This window comes from Octopus bimaculoides, chromosome 4 (assembly GCF_046866305.1).
Source record: "Octopus bimaculoides isolate indiv1 chromosome 4, ASM4686630v1, whole genome shotgun sequence".
Classification (NCBI taxonomy): domain Eukaryota; kingdom Metazoa; phylum Mollusca; class Cephalopoda; order Octopoda; family Octopodidae; genus Octopus; species Octopus bimaculoides.
Window position 1 is genome coordinate 55,041,758 of NC_142931.1, and position 19,255 is coordinate 55,061,012.

At 37.7% G+C, this 19,255-nt stretch overlaps 1 protein-coding gene across 2 annotated transcripts in view; it reads left to right on the plus strand.

The window, feature by feature from the left end:
- LOC106879538 (electroneutral sodium bicarbonate exchanger 1) overlaps positions 1-19,255 on the plus strand; it is a 161,630-nt gene that overhangs the window by 106,403 nt on the left and 35,972 nt on the right. For both annotated transcript variants that reach the window (XM_089350788.1, XM_089350789.1), the window contains 4 exons: positions 4,912-5,154; positions 9,246-9,392; positions 14,254-14,351; positions 17,870-18,044. In XM_089350788.1, the coding sequence (XP_089206914.1) occupies positions 4,912-5,154; positions 9,246-9,392; positions 14,254-14,351; positions 17,870-18,044 (663 nt within the window). The remainder of the gene's footprint in view (positions 1-4,911; positions 5,155-9,245; positions 9,393-14,253; positions 14,352-17,869; positions 18,045-19,255) is intronic.

Here is a 19,255-nt window from a genome sequence, read left to right on the forward strand (position 1 = left end):
TAGCGAGCAAAAGAGCAGAAAATTATGGCTCATATTCAAATAGTTAACTCTATGTAACAACAATTTCAGAAAGGTGAGACCATGTTAGTCTTTTAACAGTGAGAGTTGCGTTGAAGAATAAAGTTGATTTGAGCTCCAATGTGTGTAGATAAAGGAAGAAACAAAAATCTGTGATTTATTCAATCTGTTAAAGAGCATTAACACGCAAAGCTGCTGAGATACATCTTGAAGGAACAACCAAGAAAATATACACAATGGTTTAACATGCAGATGGTATATAATGATGATGTCAGCGATATAGAATAGGAAAACAAATACGAAACATAATTTCTGCTGGTGGACAGGAATAAACGTACGCGTCTAAGGATAGTTGAGGCTGCCTGCGAAATAAACTTGCTCTCTGCCGAATATCCGAACATGATCGAGCAAACCCACCTCACTAAAGAAATAGCTGGAAAGGTTCCGTTATATAGCTGGCGGTAGGCTCCCAGCGAAGAGACTTAAAATTGGCGCGCGTGGCTGGTCTGGCAAGTGATCTGATTGACTAGCTTAAAGCATTCAATTGGCACGAACGGATTTGTCAATGTGTGAACCGGTCATGTGATCACTCGCAGAAAACAAGCGTACACGCCGTTATGAACCTATTTAAGCCTAAACAAATTGTGAACATATACTTGCTACAGTCTCACAGCTGTGTACACTAACAATAAATTAAGAAGAGACGTGGAGATGGCATAGAATGATGGCTTAGTTGGTTGAAGCTTCGAAGTCACTGTCAATTCTATTCTTTTTAAAGAATAATAAATTTGCACTCAGCACAAGGTGTTGAATAATTCTTTAGTTTAAAGTAAAAAGATTTCTATTATAACTCGACATTAAGGCGACGAGCTGACAGAATCGTTCGCACGCCGGACAAAACGCTTAGCGGCATGTTCTGATTTCAAATTCCACCTAGGGTTGACTTTATCTTTCATACTTAAGAGGTTGAAGAAATAACTGCTAATCGAGCACTGGGGGTGGGGGTGATCTATATAATCGACAAGCCCCTTACCCCTGAATTTCAGGCTTTGATATATCCGTCCAACCGATGCCAGCATGGAAAACGGACGTCAAATGATGATGATGATGATGATGATACATATACATCACGTGATGATACATTAACCTAACTTGCATATTCCACGTCTTCCTCTCTGTCTCTCTCACACAGACACAAATGCAAGCATAGGAGAAAGTGAATGATACAAAGAAAGAGAAAGAGAGTGTGTGAGTAAGTGAGTGATACAAAGAGAGAGAGAGAGAGAGAGAGCGAGAGAATATGCTTACTCAACGCATCTTCATAATCACATCACCGTAATCATCATCACTATCAAAACTACCACCACCGCCACCACTGCCATCATCATCATCGTCGTCGTCTTCATCATTATTGACATTGTTTCTAAAGGCGTGGAGTGAAGTTTTCGAACTTCGTGAAATTTTCTTTCGGGGTCAATGGGGAAAGCAGTTTATGAAATAATGTCAGCACTGTACACATTCAGATATTTTATCATTTTACACTTATTTATTTAGCATGCATTCCAGTCTTTAATTAATCGTACAGCTGGCATAATAAATCGCGGCTACAATGAAACAGCTAATAGTTTACCAGTTGAAATAAAAAGAAAGTAACCTAATTTAAAACTAATAAATATCAGTGTTGTTATTAGAGTTGCAGTTGTTGATGTTTAACACCAGGTCATCCCTGATCAAGCAGACAGACGTATGAACAGGGATGTATTAATCCTGGTCATCGCGTCTTGTTTTTATTTTGTTTTCTCAAGCGTAATGTCTCTTCGACTAAGTTATGTGTCCTTCCTTCTTTTTTTAAGGTAGTTGGCAGGGGTGGACTGAGCCGTCAGTCAATCGGACCCCCGCACTACATGTTGTTGTTGTTGTTGGCACTCCGTCGCTTACGACATCGAAGATTCAAGTTGATCCGATCAACGGAACAGACTGCTCGTAAAATTAACATACAAGTGTTGCTGAGCACTCCACAGACACGTGTACCCTTAACGTAGTTCTCGGGGATATTCAGCGTAACACAATGTTACAAGGCTGACCCTTTGAATTACAGGCACAACAGAAACAGGAAGTAACAGTGAGGGAAAGTTGTGGTGGAAGAGTACAGCAGAGTTCGCCACCATCCATCCCCTTTAGGTATTTTCACTCAATAAACACTCACAACGCCTCGTCTGGGAATCGAAACTGCGATCCTATGACCGCGAGTCCGCTGTCCTAACCACTGGGCCATTGCGCCTCCACTCTACTTGTTAACTCTACTAAAACACACATTCAAAGGGGCTTGGTAAACAGTTATGCCTGAAGGCCCGTTATACTCTCAGTCTGCCCCTGGTAGTAGGTATAATTAGGGGAAAATTTGGCTGCTATTTCTTATACATCGATTGAACATTCGGAGAGTTCCTTCGTTGGCTCGTGCTACAATTGTTTGTTCTACTTGGGATTAGGATTGTATTATGTAATGCTACATTTTTGCTTTCATACAAGTTGGACTGGAGAAACGTGAAATGAACGATAATATTAGTGTTTTGTATGGTTTACTTTCGTGTCACCACGAAATGAACACCAAGCAAGGATCGTGGTATTTGACTTGAGGTTTCAAAAAACGGCTGACATTGTTCTGCTGCATATCTTAGTTGTTACGTGTATTGTGTCGTTATTCATGCCAATGTGCGTGCGGTGTGGTGGTGATGGTGGTTGTGGTGGTGGTGGTGTGTGTGTGTGTGAGGTAGGTAGTACGAGACCCTTAAGAAGACCTGAACAACAGAAAGTCCTCTGTGAAGTCTCTCCCGTGCAAATGTTTTGGCCCTTGATTCCTACTTTCTAAAGGGACTGAACTGCATCCATATCATGACTCATGATACCTCTCTGTTACTACATTTTTTGCTACTGTTTACACTGCACCCCTCCTGGGTATTTAAGGCATACCAGAGCCAAGGTACATTAAGTGTCATAACCAGTTCAGTGTGAAACACCAGTTGACTGTAGGGAAAATTATGCCTTCTAAAAATTCGCTTCCATTCCACCCTGACCAGACCAAAACTAAATACATAAATTCTCATGTGACAGAAAGCAAATAGAAGAAAATACTTGTTGCTGGGTGGTAGAGTGAGAAAAAAAAGAAATAAACTGTTCTGTTGCTAGGAGGAATTAATGGAATATGAAAAAACTGTCTGGGGCATATTCTGTTTTGATAGGAAAATAAGAATTAAAGCTTTAAATCTTCTGATTATGATGTTTATTTTTTCATTTTCTGAGGAGAGATAGGGATTCCACTATTTGTTGTTTCTGTCATTGAGCTGTCCCATTAATAGATACTGATATTGCTGTGTTACTGTTAAGCTGGTCAGAATTTGGCATGGCTGGCAATTATTTCATCATAGCTGGCACTGTAATTTGCTATCTGAAGTGAAGAGACAAAGGAATCCTGTGTCCGAAATTTAAGCTTCAAACTAAGGAAAATAGGGTCGCTAAACCATAAAGCTAACAAAAAAAGAAAGAAAGAAACAACTAGTGTATACCATAGTGTTAGCAGTATGTTATATTTGTTGTAGGCTGAGTGACTTTATAGAAACTCCTGTATTGCACTGTATAACGTACAGTAAATGTTGTTTCTGCTAATGTTGTTTTTATACTATTTTTCTGTGTAAATAAATATCTAAATATTTAATCACAATACCAACTAATGCATAATATGCAAATTAGTCTAGTTATTTCTTATTTCTTTATTGCCCACAAGGGGCTAAACATAGAGGGGACAAACAAGGACAGACAAAGGGATTAAGCCGATTACATCGACCCCAGTGTGTAACTGGTACTTAATTTATCGACCCCGAAAGGATGAAAGGCAAAGTCGACCTCGGTGGAATTTGAACTCGGAACGTAGCGGCAGACGAAATACTGCTAAGCATTTCGCCCAGCATGCTAACGTTTCTGCCAGCTCGCTGCCTAGTCTAGCTATTTCTGATAAGTACCAGTTTGTGACTGATTTAAACGGCAATTGATATGAAATTCGCTTCATATGTAAGGAGCACTGCTTCTTTAGCAAGTGATCAATCACCTATGGTTTCACAGGCAATCTCCTTAATAAAAAAAGCTTTATTAACATTTGTTTACTTTACATAGGCATTACAAAAAGTACAGTTCTATATTTAAGGTTCAAAATTTCCCCAAGACACCTAATGAAGGCTGGAGGGTGCATCAGCCGAAATGTTATGTTAACAAACAAGAAGAGGACAAATATCCGTCAAATGTAAATAATTACAAAAAGAGATCTAACTACATTAAATTTATCTTAAAATTACCTAATAATTATCTCCTCTCTTTTTCTTTCAATGTATCTGATAATTGCATTAGTACTCAGTTATAAAAAAATTCAGTGTTGAAGACCAAGTGTTGTGTTTCATAAATGGGTTGATTTTACCTTCTTACAATATGGTCACTGTTCTTTCTGCAAAGTAAATGTTCATTAAGCTTCATTAGAGAAGTTATCTCTAATTGCAGCTAAAAACATTTGCTTTGTGCTGAAACAACAGTAGCATGTTGTAAGAATATGAATAAACCCATATATATATATATATATATATATATATATATATATATATATATATATATATATATATATATTTATATAAGGGCATTACTACAGAATAATGCCACAATGCCCTTATATAAATATAAACAAATAATTATATTCTTGGGAATAGAAATTTCCCTTATGAATTTTTTTACACACTAGCTTCCTGATAAAATTCTTGTAAAATATTTTTATCCTTTTTTGAATATATATATGTGTGTGTGCATAGTTGTGAATATCCTAGTGAGCTAAGGTATATTTTGTTTATTTTTTAGCTGAATGAACAATTTATGAAGAAGATACCTACTGGAGCAGAAGTGGCAAATATTTTGGTTGGTGAAGTAGAAAGTCTTAAATATCAAGTGACTGCTTTCATCAGACTCCAGCATCCAAGGTTAATGGACATGGCTGAAGTGCCACTTCCAACTCGGTTTGTTTTTTTCTGTTTGGGACCACCTGGAAGTCAAGGGAAAGTCTATGAAATTGGACGATCCATCTCAACTATAATGGTAGATGAGGTAAGATCATCTTATTGACTGTAGGTATATTATATTTAATGCTAAAGTTGAACAATATCTGTCTGAAACATTAGAACTTTTCACTTCTCAAACTAACTATTATGTGTTATTTTTGTTTGTTATTTTTATTCACAAACTTATTATGGATTAACGTTTGGCAATGCAGACTGCCTTCAATGTCTTTGCATTCTGAAACTTGCATAATCTCTTATCTTTCTTTTACTTGTTTCAGTCTTTAGACTGTAGCCATGCTGGGGCACTACCTTGAAGAAATTTTTTTTTTAGTTGAATGAATCAACTCCAGTACTTAATTTTTTTAAGCCTGGTACTTATTCTATCAGTCACTTTTGCTGAACTGCTAAGTTACAGTGATGTAAACACCAACTTTGGTTGTCAAGCAATGGTAGGGAACAAATACAGACGTAAAAATATATAGCTACTAGGGAGTACCCAAAAGTAACCAGAAACATTCTCTGTGGGAGAAGCTCGTTGTAGTTCAGGTTTCCACCGCTAAAAGCCACTTTGATGCAACCCTCGGGCATCAGTCCACCAACTGGTGTTGTCGAGTGGGGTCATACTGTCACATTGTGCGTCTTTGTTTTGCAGTGCTTCTCCCGATTAGTCAATTTTTATGATGGGTGAAATAAAGGAACAGTATGCTTTTGTGAAATTCTGTTTTCTGTTGGGGAAAACAACAGCTGTCATGCTTCAACCAGCTTACAAAGTTGCTGCCATGAGCAAAACACAAGTTTAAGAGTGGTTGTCACGTTTTAGGACCAACTTTGTTCAGGGCGACATTGACTTCCTGATCCAATAAAAATATGAAAATTCATGAACTGATCTTGGAGGACCATCACTGAACAATTGAGGAACTTGTTGATATGACTGGTGTGTTCTGGAGTTGCTGCCAACGAATTTTGAGCAAGAAATTGTGAATGAAAAGAGTTGCAGCAAAATTTGTGCCTCACTTGGTCACAGAAGATCAAAAACAGTCATGACTGAATGCATGTCGTGAGCTGAAAGAACAGTTGGTAGTTGACCTGGGCCATTTTTCGAAGGTCATCACTGGTGATGAAAGCTGGTGCTACAGAATTTGCAGATGTGGAAGAGGTGAAGAAAAAAATGATGGAGATGTTAAAAGGCATCACTTAACAAAGAGTTCCAGCACTGCTTCCACTAGTGTAAAAGGTGTCTGGACCATTGCCTTGCTCAGTATCTATTACCATATCGGAGGTGTGGCTTTGTGGTAAGAAGTTTGCTTCTCAACCTCATAGTTATGGATTCAGTCCTACTACATGGCACCCTGGGCCAGTGTCTTCTACTATAGCCCCAGGCCAACCAAAGGTTTGTGAGTGGATCTGGTTGACAAAAACTAAAATAAGCCTGTTGTATATGTGTATATATCTTTGTTTGTGTGTCTTTGTGATTGTGTTTGTCTCATATTACTGCTTGATAACCAGTGTTGATTTGTTTATATCCCCATTAAGTAGCAATTCACCAATAAGAGCCTAACATAATAAGTAACAGGCTTAAAAAAAAGTAAGTACTAAACCTTACAAGACAGTGCCCCAACATGGCCACAGCCCAATAACTGAAACAAATAAAGGAAAAAAATGATAAAAAAAGGAGCAGGCAAAATACTGCATTCATCCCAGACACAGAATGTTTTCAATTTTATTTAAGTCATGGTAACATTTCAGGGATACTAAAACAGTATCATTATAATACATAGATTTATCAAATGAATTCCAGATGTTCAAATGATATTATACCACATTTGTTAGTAGTACAGAGAATGAGAAATAAATGTAAGTATTAATAGATGTGTATTTAATATAATATACTGAACGTTCACCATTTAGGAAAGGGATAGGTAGTATCTGACAGCAAATCAGGTAAAGAAAATACAGGATAGTGTGTTGAACAAACCTAAAGTTGATACAGAACTTAAGTATTCCACCTCAAAGTTAATAGCAGAAATATGAAATCCTATTGAATGACAGATAGTAAATGAGCCATTCAGTAGGATTTCAGTAAGAGAGATGGAATGTGTAATTGAGACATGGTCCCCAGATGAACTAAGGGTGGAGTGGAGCAATAACTCTGAATAAGAACTAACTTGGACTGTGACAATTCATCCTACCCATGCCAGCATTGGAAACCGGCATAAAATGATTATGAGGATGATGATAGCTAACAGTTATTGTTGCTGTTGTTATTACTTATTCTCATCCATCTGTCCATTCAGGTCGAGTGACTTGCCCAGATCAGTGTAACTCTTTCATGCCAGACGTCCCGATCAAGTGATGAGACATGAATGTCTGGCCTGAGTTTTAGTCACATTGATCTTTCCCTAGCTGAAATATCTCATCTGTCTGTGCATGCTATGACTACAGATAGTAACAGTAGTTCACTAAGTGAACTGATTGTTGACAGTTTGTTATTTGTTCATTTGCACAGTGTCTAATGATATTTGCATTGACGCATTAAGTTGATCTGCTGAAATAGTTCACATCCACCATACTGCATCCTATGATTTTAGTGTAACCTGGCTCAATTGGTTGCATGCTATTTTAACTCAAAGCTGGGATCCTAACAAATGCTGTTACTCTAAGTCAAAGTTGATCTGGGAACAATAATAGCTAAGAGGTGGTTCCACACTCTTCAAAACTGTGAGATACTCATCAGAGTCCCACATCCCTATGCAGTTTAAAGTCATACACAGAGCATTTAATCTGAAGTCAATCTAATTGATCAAGGCTACTCAGCTTGTAACTATCCCATCATTTGAAGAGTTATTCAAGGCTACATTCTTTAATGTGTTCTACACTGCCCCTTTCTAGGGAGTAAGATGTGATTTAAGGGAGATTTGGCTGCTATTTCTTGCAAACGGAGTTACTTCATAGACATTTTTCTTTGGCTCTCTTTACATATGAGTGGCAGTAAATGACTTAGCTTTGATCTTGGCTGATCTGGATCTACCTGCACTCTGAGTTCAAATTTTGCTGAGGTCAACCTTGCCTTTTATCCTTTTTTTATGATCAATAAAAAAAATAGTAGTTTGCTGAGACTGTCAAAGCATCAGAAAAGATTGGTTGCCTTGTGGAATTTGTTCCAGTTCTTGGTATTCCGAGTTCAAACCCCACATTGGCTTACATGTATGTTACACTTAATTTGTCATTCACTTTAACACCACTACCTGACATCTTGGACACCTTTAGTGGAGTCTACTCTATTGCAAGTATTCTTAGAGTGTCAGACCAGATGCCTTGCAGTATTTATTCCAGTTCTTTATGCTCTGAGTCCAAATTCTCTCAAGGTCAACTTTGCTTTCATTCTTCCAGGTTTGATAAAATAAAGAAGTATTGATATGTTTTTCTTCTGGCATTATGTAAAAGTCAGAACATGTACCACCACCCCTGTGGTGATCTTGTTTCCTGACACAGAATCAAAAGCAAGAAAAACGAGTCAATAAAGTAAACTTTTAAGAAATAGCAACCAAATCTCCCTCAAATCACACTTTACCATCTTTAGAATAAAGAATGTATTGGGTAACGTAGTTGGTGAAAAATTATATCTGAAGAGACAGGGAGTGAGACATAAGTAAAATGTTCATGTTTATAGTCTTGCTTGATCAGGAATGACTTAAAACTAAACAATAATAATGTAAAAGGGTAAAGAGCCCCTTCAGTCATGAGGTGCAAGTCCAAGCAAGGTTGATTATGGAAGACCAGCAGTCGTCCATGGGTACCAGTTTCTGCTCTCCATGCCATAGCATTATCCAAGGAAAAGACAAAGGTCAAAGCAGCTTAGCATCAGTAACGTTGTGACTCATTTCTACAGCTGAGTGAACTGGAGCAACATGAAATAAAGTGTCTTGCTCAAGAACACAACACACAGCCCAGTCTGAGAATCGAACTCACTACCTCATGATAGTGATCCTGGATGCTTTAACCACTGAGCCATAATTTTCATTATAATTACATCACTTAATGTTTCTGACTGCAGCAATAACAGTAAGTAAATAAATATGTATTTCCTTTCTGCAAAGAATTTTTATATCTTAACATTTGTTTTTTAATATATTTCAGGTTTTTGGAGAGGTTGCTTACAAAGCCAGAGGAAGGCAAGATCTATTAGCTGGCATTGATGAATTTTTAGATCAAGTCACTGTTCTGCCGCCTGGTGAGTGGGACCCTAATATTCGTATAGAACCACCTGCTGTTGTGCCACCACAGGTAAATCTAAACTCATGAAGTGTTTTAATAATCCAGCAAGTTTTAATCTTCTAAACTAAAAGTAACTGTTATTCTTCATATTGCTGTGCCATTTCTCTCCATAAAAAAAAAAAAAACATTAAAATAATTAAGGTGCCGGAATATGGTATAAGTTGGCTGAATGGTTAAAATGTTCTCTTCTCTATAACATTGTCTCAAAGCAATCCACAACAAAGAAGGCATTATGGGCATAAGGTTTTCTAACATAGCCTTCTTTGGGTTAACCAATCCCATGTGTATGAAATTCAGTTGACAGAAACTGTACAGAAACCGATCAGGTGTGTGTTTGTGGGTGTGTCCGTGTGCATGTTGGTATGACTTTCATGGACTTTCTAAGACTGTTTTACTGCTGGATGCCTTTCTTGTTGCTAACCTTTTGGCTGACTTATGATGCACAGAGAGGCAGTGTGCCTATTCTTAAAACTGGGCTATGTACATGTGTGTGTGTGCATATACATGCATGACTTTGTGTGTGTGTAATCATGCTTACTAATATTGTGCAATGCATGCACACACACTTGCTCACTTACACACACACACACACACACACACTAAAAATACATTTCAATCCACATCACTTACCTTCTCCTTATGTCCAGTTGACATTTTTACATCTTTTTTCAATATTGATGAAATAAGTACCAGAAAAAGAACTGGAGTCAACACAGTCAACTTAAATCCCCAAACCTCTTAATGGTGGTAGTATACCCAGCATGACCACAAACCAATGTTGAAAACCAGTGACAAAAATGGAAAAGAGTCAAGAAATAACAAATAACATGCATATTCTGCCACTAGTGAATCTGAAATCATTAGGGATGTTATAGCCCAGGAAGTTTTTATTTACCTAAACTAAAAGCAACTGCTATTAGTTTTATTGCTTTTAGGGTGTGGACTAATAGAATTTTTAGAGGCTTGAAGAAATGTCTTATGGTATTTGTCCCAGCACTTTATGTTATGAGTTTGAATCCTACCAAGGTCAACTTTTTCTTTCATTGTTTTCAGAGTTAATAAGTACCATCTCAGCCCTGGGATCACTGTAATTGACATTCCCCCTCCACTCAAATTTGTTGGATTTGTGCCTGCATTGGACAAAATGCTTAGTAGCATTTCTTCTGGTTTTTTAAATTTTGTGTTTGAATCCCACTGAGGTTGACTTTGCCTTTCATCCTGTTGGGAGTCAGTAAATAAGTATTAATCAAGTATTGGGGTTGATATCAGTTTCTCTATTCACTCAAAACTGCTACCAAGGTTGACTTTGCTTTTCATCCTTTCAGGGTCCACAAATTAGGTACTAGTGAAACACTGGAATCAATGTAATCAACTAGTCCCCTCCCACAAAATTTCAGGCCTTGTTGCCTTTAGTAGAAAGGATTTTTAAGGCAGTAACCTGGCAGATTAATTAGCATGTTAGATAAAATGCTTTGCAGCATTTCCTCTGGCTCTTTTCATTCTGAGTAACAATTTTGCTGAGGTTAGCTTTGACTTTCATACTTTCAGCATCAATAGAATGAAGTACCAACAAGGTATTGAGGGAGGATTTCATTAACCCATTAAGTCCCACTGTCCTATAAATAGGACACTAAATGAGAATATTAAATAAGCTGTATCACATTGTCTCAGTGTCCTATAAATAGGACACTGAGTATTTCCATTTCTACTTGAAGTAAAGGAGTTTTAATAATTATTTTTTTTCATTTTAACCTATTTTCAATCATCTGTAGAAATTTAAAAGTAATATTCAGAAATTTAAGTACTCTGGGACTTAATGGGTTAAGTAACCCTCTACCCAACATATTTCAGGTCTTGTATCCATTGTAGAAACAATGTTTCTATTATTGTTAGTATTATTATTCACTGGTGTGGCTGTGTGGTAAGAAGCTTGCTTCCCTACTACATGGTTCTGAGTTCAGTCCCACTGTGTGGCACCTTGGATAAGTATCTTCTGCTATAGTCTTGGAGTGACCAAAGCCTTGTGAGTGGATGTGAAAGAAGCCATCGTATATGTGTGTGTGTGTGTGTGTGTATATATCTTCATATCTATATTTGTCTCCCCACTATCGTTTGGCAACCGATGTTGGTGTGTTTATATCGCCGCATCTTAGCAGTTTGGCAAAAGAGACTGATAGAATAAGTATTAGGTTTCTTTCTTCAACTAAAACCCATTAAGGCAGTGCTCCAGCATGGCTGCAGTCAAATGACTGAAACAAGTAAAAAATGTAAAAGAATGATATAGATGAACCATTTCCCTCCATTTTCAGAACTGAAATAACAAGTAACACAGTATTTTATAAAACTTTTGTTACTAAAAAAGCTGGTTCTTACCTACTTCACTGTTGCTCTTTTCACAAAGGAGAAAAGAAGAAAATGGTTCTTGAGTATTTGTAATTGAGCAAAGTTTAGGAGTGGCGTAGACAGATCAACAATGATGTGGTAGTAGGTGGGTGGTTTGTTGTAAAGGACCAGCCATACCACTAGTGTTAGCTGTAGTGTTATTGTCATAGTAACAACAATGGCAACAACACTTTCTACTACTGCTGTCACTGCTACTACTGCTACTACTACTACTACTACTACTACTACTACTACTACTACTACTACTACTACTACTACTACCACCACCACCACCACTACCACCACCACCACCACCACCACTACTACTACTACTACTAACAATTCCTACCACATTGGTTGCTCTAACAACAATTGCAACTGGAATGAACAGCAACAATCACAACAATAAGGAGGATAACTTTCACCAAGGTTGCTGGGGACTGGGTTACATTTGATCTGGTCCTGGTCATCTACAGAAGAGGAGGAGGAGGAGATCCTGATGAAGAAATTGTACATCAGGATAATTCAGAAATATTTGAGACCATTTTAGAACATTTTGGAAAGGAAACTATGGCAAAAGGCTTATACATTTATTGACTTCTTACAGAAGAGATAACTCTGTAAGAAGGCAAAAAGTATATATAAGCCTTTTCTTATGTGATATTGAAAAAAAATAATAAAACCTGGTACAACAGGAAAATCAGGCAAGGGTTAATATTGAAAAGACCTATTGAAAAGAAAAGCAGACTCAAGAAGAAATGTTACTATTATGTGAAAAGTTTTGATTTATTTTCTCATCTACTAAGTTGGTCACAAGTGTAAGAGTAGCAGTTAAGTGTATAGTATCTTTGTTAAGTGCTGTTAATTATATATCCATGGATCTTAAGTGTTATCAATTATGTATTTGTAGGTGGCAAGCTAACAGAGTCATCAGCATGGCAGTCAAAATGCTTAATAACATTTCTTCAGGGTTTTTCACTCTGAGTTCAAATTCTACCAAGATCAACTTTACTTTTCATCCTTCTGGGAGTTGATAAATGAGTACCAGTTGAGCACTGGGGTTGATGTTATTGAGTAGCCCTTCCTCCAAAATCTCTGGCTTTGTGTCTATAGTAGAAAAGAGTTATATACTTATGGTGCAGGCATGGCTGTGAGGTAAGAAGTTGGACTCCTGACCACATGATTTGGGGTTCAGTCCCACTGTGTGGCACCTTGGGCAAATGTCTTCTACCATAGCCTCAAGCCAAATAAAGCCTTGTGAGTGGATCTAGTAAACAAAGATTCCTGTTGCATATATAGATAAATGTATATCTATGTGTGTTTGTGTCTTAGAGTCTGTATTTTTCCCCTGCCCCAACACTGTTTGACAACTGGTGCTGGCGTGCTTATATCCCTGTAACCTAGTGGTTCAGCAAAAGAGACCTATAACACCAGGCTCCAATCTGATTTGGTAGAGTTTCTACAGCTGGTTGCCCTTCCTAACGCCAACCACTCCGAGAGTGTAGCGGGTGCTTTTACGTGCCACTGGCACGAAGGCCAGTCAGGCGGTACTGGCAACGGCCACGCTCAAAATGGTGTATTTTACATGCCACCGGCACAGGAGCCTGTTCGGCGGCACTGGCAACGATCTCGCTCGAATGTCTTTACACGTGCCATCTGGCACAGGTGCCAGGAAGGCGATGCTGGGCACAGGTGCCATGACGATTTTGCTTTCGCTTGCTCCAACAGGTCTTCACAAGCTGAGTTTCGTGTCCAATGAAGGAGACGACGTTGGCATGGGTGCCAGTCTACAAATTTAGTTTGATTTCGATTTCACTTGCCTCAACAGGTCTTCGCAAGCGGAGTTTAGTGTCCAATGAAGGAAGGTATGTATAAGTGGGCTGGCTGAGGCCTTAGATTTAGGTCTCACTTGGCTTGCCAGGTCTTCTCACGCACAGACTTAAATTCAAGGCAGTGCCCCAGCATGGCCACAGTCGAATGACTGAAGCAAGTAAAAGTTATGGAAGATAGCAAGCTAGCAGAATCAACAGCATGTTGCACACAATACTTAGTAGCTTTTCTTCCAGCTCTATGTTGTGAATTTAAATTCTGCTGAGATTGACTTCGCCTTTCATCCTTTCAGGGTTGATAAAATAAGTACCAATTGATCTCGGGGGTGGGGTGGGGTGGGGTGGGAGTGGGGGGCTCAATGTGATTGGCTAACTCTTACCCCAAAATTTATGGCCATATGTTTACAGTAGAAAGAATTATGTATCCATGGATAAAGACAGTGGAGTTAATTCTGAGAGAGAGATTTGGCTACCATTTCTAACAGGTCAAGTGACCACATAGAGACTCACTTGAAAGGGTGAGTTATTTCGAGGTTTTTGTTATTATGAAAGAAATCACTTTTGTTAAATATCTATTATGTTGTGTTCTGTCATTTTCAACCATATTTAATTTTTGCTTGTAATTAATATGCTTTTATCTTTAATTCTGTCTATGAAAGGGAAGCCGCAAGTCAGTTAAACCTACTTCAGTTTGTCCAAAACAGGATGAAGAGGAGGAGCTTTCCCATTGTGATCCAACTTTAGTTAGAACTGGAAGGTAGGAAATAAATTTAAAAATTTTTTCTGCCAGGTTAAGTTTTTCTTTAAAAAAAAGAATCCTGAATGTGTGGCTAAGAAGTTTGCTTCCCAGCCACTTGGTTTTAGGTTCAGTCTCACTAGAGGGCACCTTGGGCAATCATCTTTTGCCATAAGCCTGGGCTGGCCAAAGCCTTGTAAGTGGATTTGGTAGATGGAAACTGAAGGAAGTTCATCATATGTGTGTATATATATATATATATATATATATATCATGATGATCATCATCATCGTTTAACATCCGCTTTCCATGCTAGCATGGGTTGGATGATTTGACTGAGGACTGGTGAAACCAGATGGCTACACCAGGCTCCAATCTGATTTGGCAGAGTTTCTACAGCTGGATGCCCTTCCTAACGCCAACCACTCAGAGAGTGTAGTGGGTGCTTTTACGTGTCCCCCGCACGAAGGCCAGTCAGGCGGTACTGGCCATGCTCAAAATGGTGCATTTTATGTGCCACCCGCACAAGAGCCAGTCCAGGGGCACTGGCAACGATCTCGCTCGAAAATCCCATTAAGGCCAGCTGTATATATATATATATATATATATATATATATATATATATATATATATATGAGGTCTGATCAATAAGTATCCGGACTTTTGCCATAGTCACAAAGCTAAAGCATGCAGAGTGAAGCCTCTTGGCACAGATTGACTTTGAACTCTGCTGTGCATATGCACTAAGTTTTAATATTCAAACTCACTTCCACTGTTTACAGCAGTGCTTAGAAGGAAGGTGTGTAACATATGATCATCACATTGACTATGACAGTGAAAGTTGTCATGGCAACACCTGCTCAGAGGCCTAATTAAAGTTGCAGAATGTTTATGGAGAGGAGTGTATGAGCGACACACAGGTGTACAAGTGGTTCAGACATTTCCAATATAGCCGAAAAATGTTGATATTGACAAACGTTCTGGGAGACCTGCAACCAGCAGAACTGAGAAAAACATTACAGATGTGTGTGCAGCTGTGAGGGGAAATTGACAAATCACATCCATGAGTTTTTAGAGGATGTGCAGATTAGTTGTGGTTCAGTTCAGTCTGCTATCACTGAAGATTTGGGTATGAGACGCATGTCTGCCAAGTTTGTGCCAAAACTGCTTTCAGCTGACCAAAAAGACACTCGGGTTTCAGTTGCTCAAGATCTCCTTGATTGTGTCGAGAATGATGGAAACTTTGTGTAGGTTCATTTGATGAGCACACAAGAATTTAAGTTGCATGGAACTGAATCAAATTATTATTAAATGATATATGTAACTCTTACCAAATGTGTTAAGAGCCACTTTCTTTCATTTATTCACTCACTTGTATACATGCATATGTACATACACACGTACATATGTACATACAAGCATACATACATACATACATACATAGAGAGAGAGAGTAATGGAAATAAATGAAATTAAGCTTGATATAAGTATATCTAAATGAAGTACAAAGAAATGCAAAATAAAAGTACGGAATAAGATAAGAAAATATGTAATTTTATAACTCAACAGCTGTTTCAAGAAACCTGGGTTTATATAACAATCATAATAACCATAAATTGCAGATGAAATGTACAAAAACTTATGGCCATGTAACAGGTTGCACATTTCATCAGCAGTTTATAATTATTATAATCATTACATAACTCCAAGTTATGAAATTCCATATTTTCTTTTCCTATTCTGTACTTTCATTTTATATCTTTTATATTCCATGTAATATCTATATCAAGCCTAACTGTTTATCTTCATTACTACCTTCATATCAGCTCCATTTGGATTTCTGTTATAGTTATCCTTTTGAGTACGATGTGTTTTTTATACTAAACATACCCAGCTCTCACCTATTGTTTGTCTATCTATATCTATTTACCTATCAGTCTGTCTGTTTGTCTGTCTTATCTATCTATCTATCTATCTATCTATCTAAATTGATAGATAGATAGATAGATACATTTCTTTTATTAGCCACACAGGCTCAACAAAGATGGGACAAATACAATGTAGAGCTTTTCTTTTTGGGAGGGGGAAGAAAAAAAAAGGAGGGGTGTGTCGATCAAAAGGGATCGTAGGAAGGGAAAAGGGGGGGGGAGTTCGATCAAAAGGGATCAAGGGGGAAAAAAAAAAAAAGCGAACAATAGGGATCGTGTATCACAGTAATGTTCTCGTGTAAAAGAGGGGAGGACAGTTTAGGTTTTTTTCTTTCCACGGCTAAACCTAAACTGTCCTCCCCTCTTTTACACGAGAACATTACTGTGATACACGATCCCTATTGATCGCTTTTTTTTTTTCTCGATCCCTTTTGATCGAACTCCCCCCTTTTTCCTTTCCTACGATCCCTTTTGATCGACACACCCCTACTTTTTTTTTTTCTTCCCCCTCCCAAAAAGAAAAGCTCTACATTGTATTTGTCCCATCTTTGTTGAGCCCTGTGTGGCTAATAAAAGAAATGTATCTATCTATCTATCTATACACACACACACATACATGCATATATGTGTGCTTGTGTTTCGTTGTCTCGACATTGCAAGATAGGCACGAACAGACATGAATACTCTGTTGTCCATCCCTCTCTCATCCATGATGCTCAATTATTTAAATTCTGTTGAATTAATCATCTGTTATCTTATAGCTTCAAGATTTCAATGGTGTGTTTGTATATTTTTAGAATGACATTGTAGGATAGGTGTGAGAGGTTGGATCTAGTCAGTTTTAACATAAAACAGATGGAATTATGGCCAGATTAAATGCTAAGTAGCCTAGAGCAACAAGAAATGAAGTGCCCAACTCAAAGGAACATTGCACTACTCCATACAGGAATTGAAGTCACAATAATCCAGAAACTGTAACCAATAAGCCACATGCTTTCATAGAAATATGATAACAGTGAAATTAGAGAGCTAAAATACCAATATTGTGAGGTGTTCTTCCTGGCATAGTTTATTGCTCAGTTTACTAGGCTAATACTTTGGTATCACTTAGAGTTCATAGTTGAATACTTAGAAGTATGAAAGTTTTAAGCTGTAAAAAGCCTAGAACCAAGAATACGTGAATATCAGAATTGTTTCCAAATCATTTCACTTATGCTAGGACTAAAAGCTAGTTGTAAAATCTCATAAAACATTTTTTACATCCTGATATTTCTAACTAATTCATGTATTGTTTATCTGGGAGCTCTGTAAGAGTATGAGATACAGTTCTTTGAAAGCCAAAACTGTGGTGTACTTCCAAAACCCAGGTGAAGCCATTTCCTTTTACTTTCAGTATAAATACCTTTGGGGTAAAACATAAATGTCACAATCCACATTTCCTTTTCCATAAAACATAGAACCTATGTCCCTAATCTAAAAGTAACCAATATTTTACATTGTTTCTATAATAGGATATGGAGTAATGGTGTAATTAATAATGATATTTCATAGTTTTGATAATAATATTTTCATAGTTTCTCTTCTTTACCCAAAATTTAATCTGTTTTGCAGACTATTTGGCGGTCTTATAGCAGATGTAAAACGGAAAGTAAAGTGGTATGCGAGTGACTATAAAGATGCACTACATTTACAATGTATCGCCAGTATTATATTTCTCTACCTTGCTACACTAACACCAAATGTAACATTTGGAGGACTTTTGGGTCAAGCCACTGATCAGTACATGGTAAGTTCATGATAAATGGATTATTGATTATTTTTGTATTTATTTTCCTTACTGTTAATTATGGACTTAACATGTTTTTATTGAAGTAACAATCAGTAGATTGATTCTAAAATAGATGAGTCTTCCTTAATGGCTCGTTTGAAGCTAAATTTGTTGTAACTGATGCAGAAATACTTAGAACTATTAAAATACAGGTTTGATGCTGTTAGAATTGATCTATGGAATAAAGCATTGTTTTTATATCTGTTGTGAAAGATGTTTATAACTAAAAGCAAAGATGGTGGAACAATCAGCTCAGTGAGCTGTAGAGATCATATGCTGCACCGATATTGCCCTTTTTCAATGGCCACTGATCCTGGAATGACTGACTGCAAAGCAAATATTTTCTTCAGTCTAAGGTTAAATTGTTTTTATTACAAATTGACATAAAAACATAGGAGTGGCTTGTGGTAAGTAGCTTGCTTACCAACCACATGGTTCCGGGTTCAGTCTCACTCTGTGGCACCTTGGGCAAGTGTCTTCTACTATAGCCTCGGGCCGACCAAAGCCTTGTGAGTGGATTTGGTAGACGGAAACTGAACGAAGCTTGTCATATATATATATATATATATATGTATGTGTGTGTATATGTTTGTGTGTCTGTATTTGTCCTCCCAACACTGCTTAACATCCGATGGTGGTGTGTTTACATCCCCGTAACTTAGCGGTTTGGCAAAAGAGACGAATAGAATAAGTACCAGGCTTACAGAGATTTTCTCGACTAAAGGCGGTGCTCCAGCATGGCCACAGTCAAATGACTGAAACAAGTAAAAGAGTATATATATATATATATATATATATAATGTACACCTGCTTGTTTTTCCGTCTCCTGTTTTTTGTTTTCTGTAAATTTGAACTCTGTGTGTGTGTGTAAACACATCCATACACACACATATATATAGGCAGGTTGATAGACACATTACCAGCCTCTCAAAGTGTTCTGTCCTTCTAGAGTAGAACAACTTTCCACTCTAGAGAGCACTGAAGATTTATTTCTAGCAGTGGCGCAGTTCAGAACTCACTATATTTGATAGGTCAAACCTAGTGCTTAATTGCTGCTTTATCACGACCTTCAAACATTAGGCCTCACCGAGGCAATGATTAGTGACTGAGACCTTTGGAAATATGCTATGCTTGAGAAGACCCAGCAAGCCAAGTGAGACCATAACCTG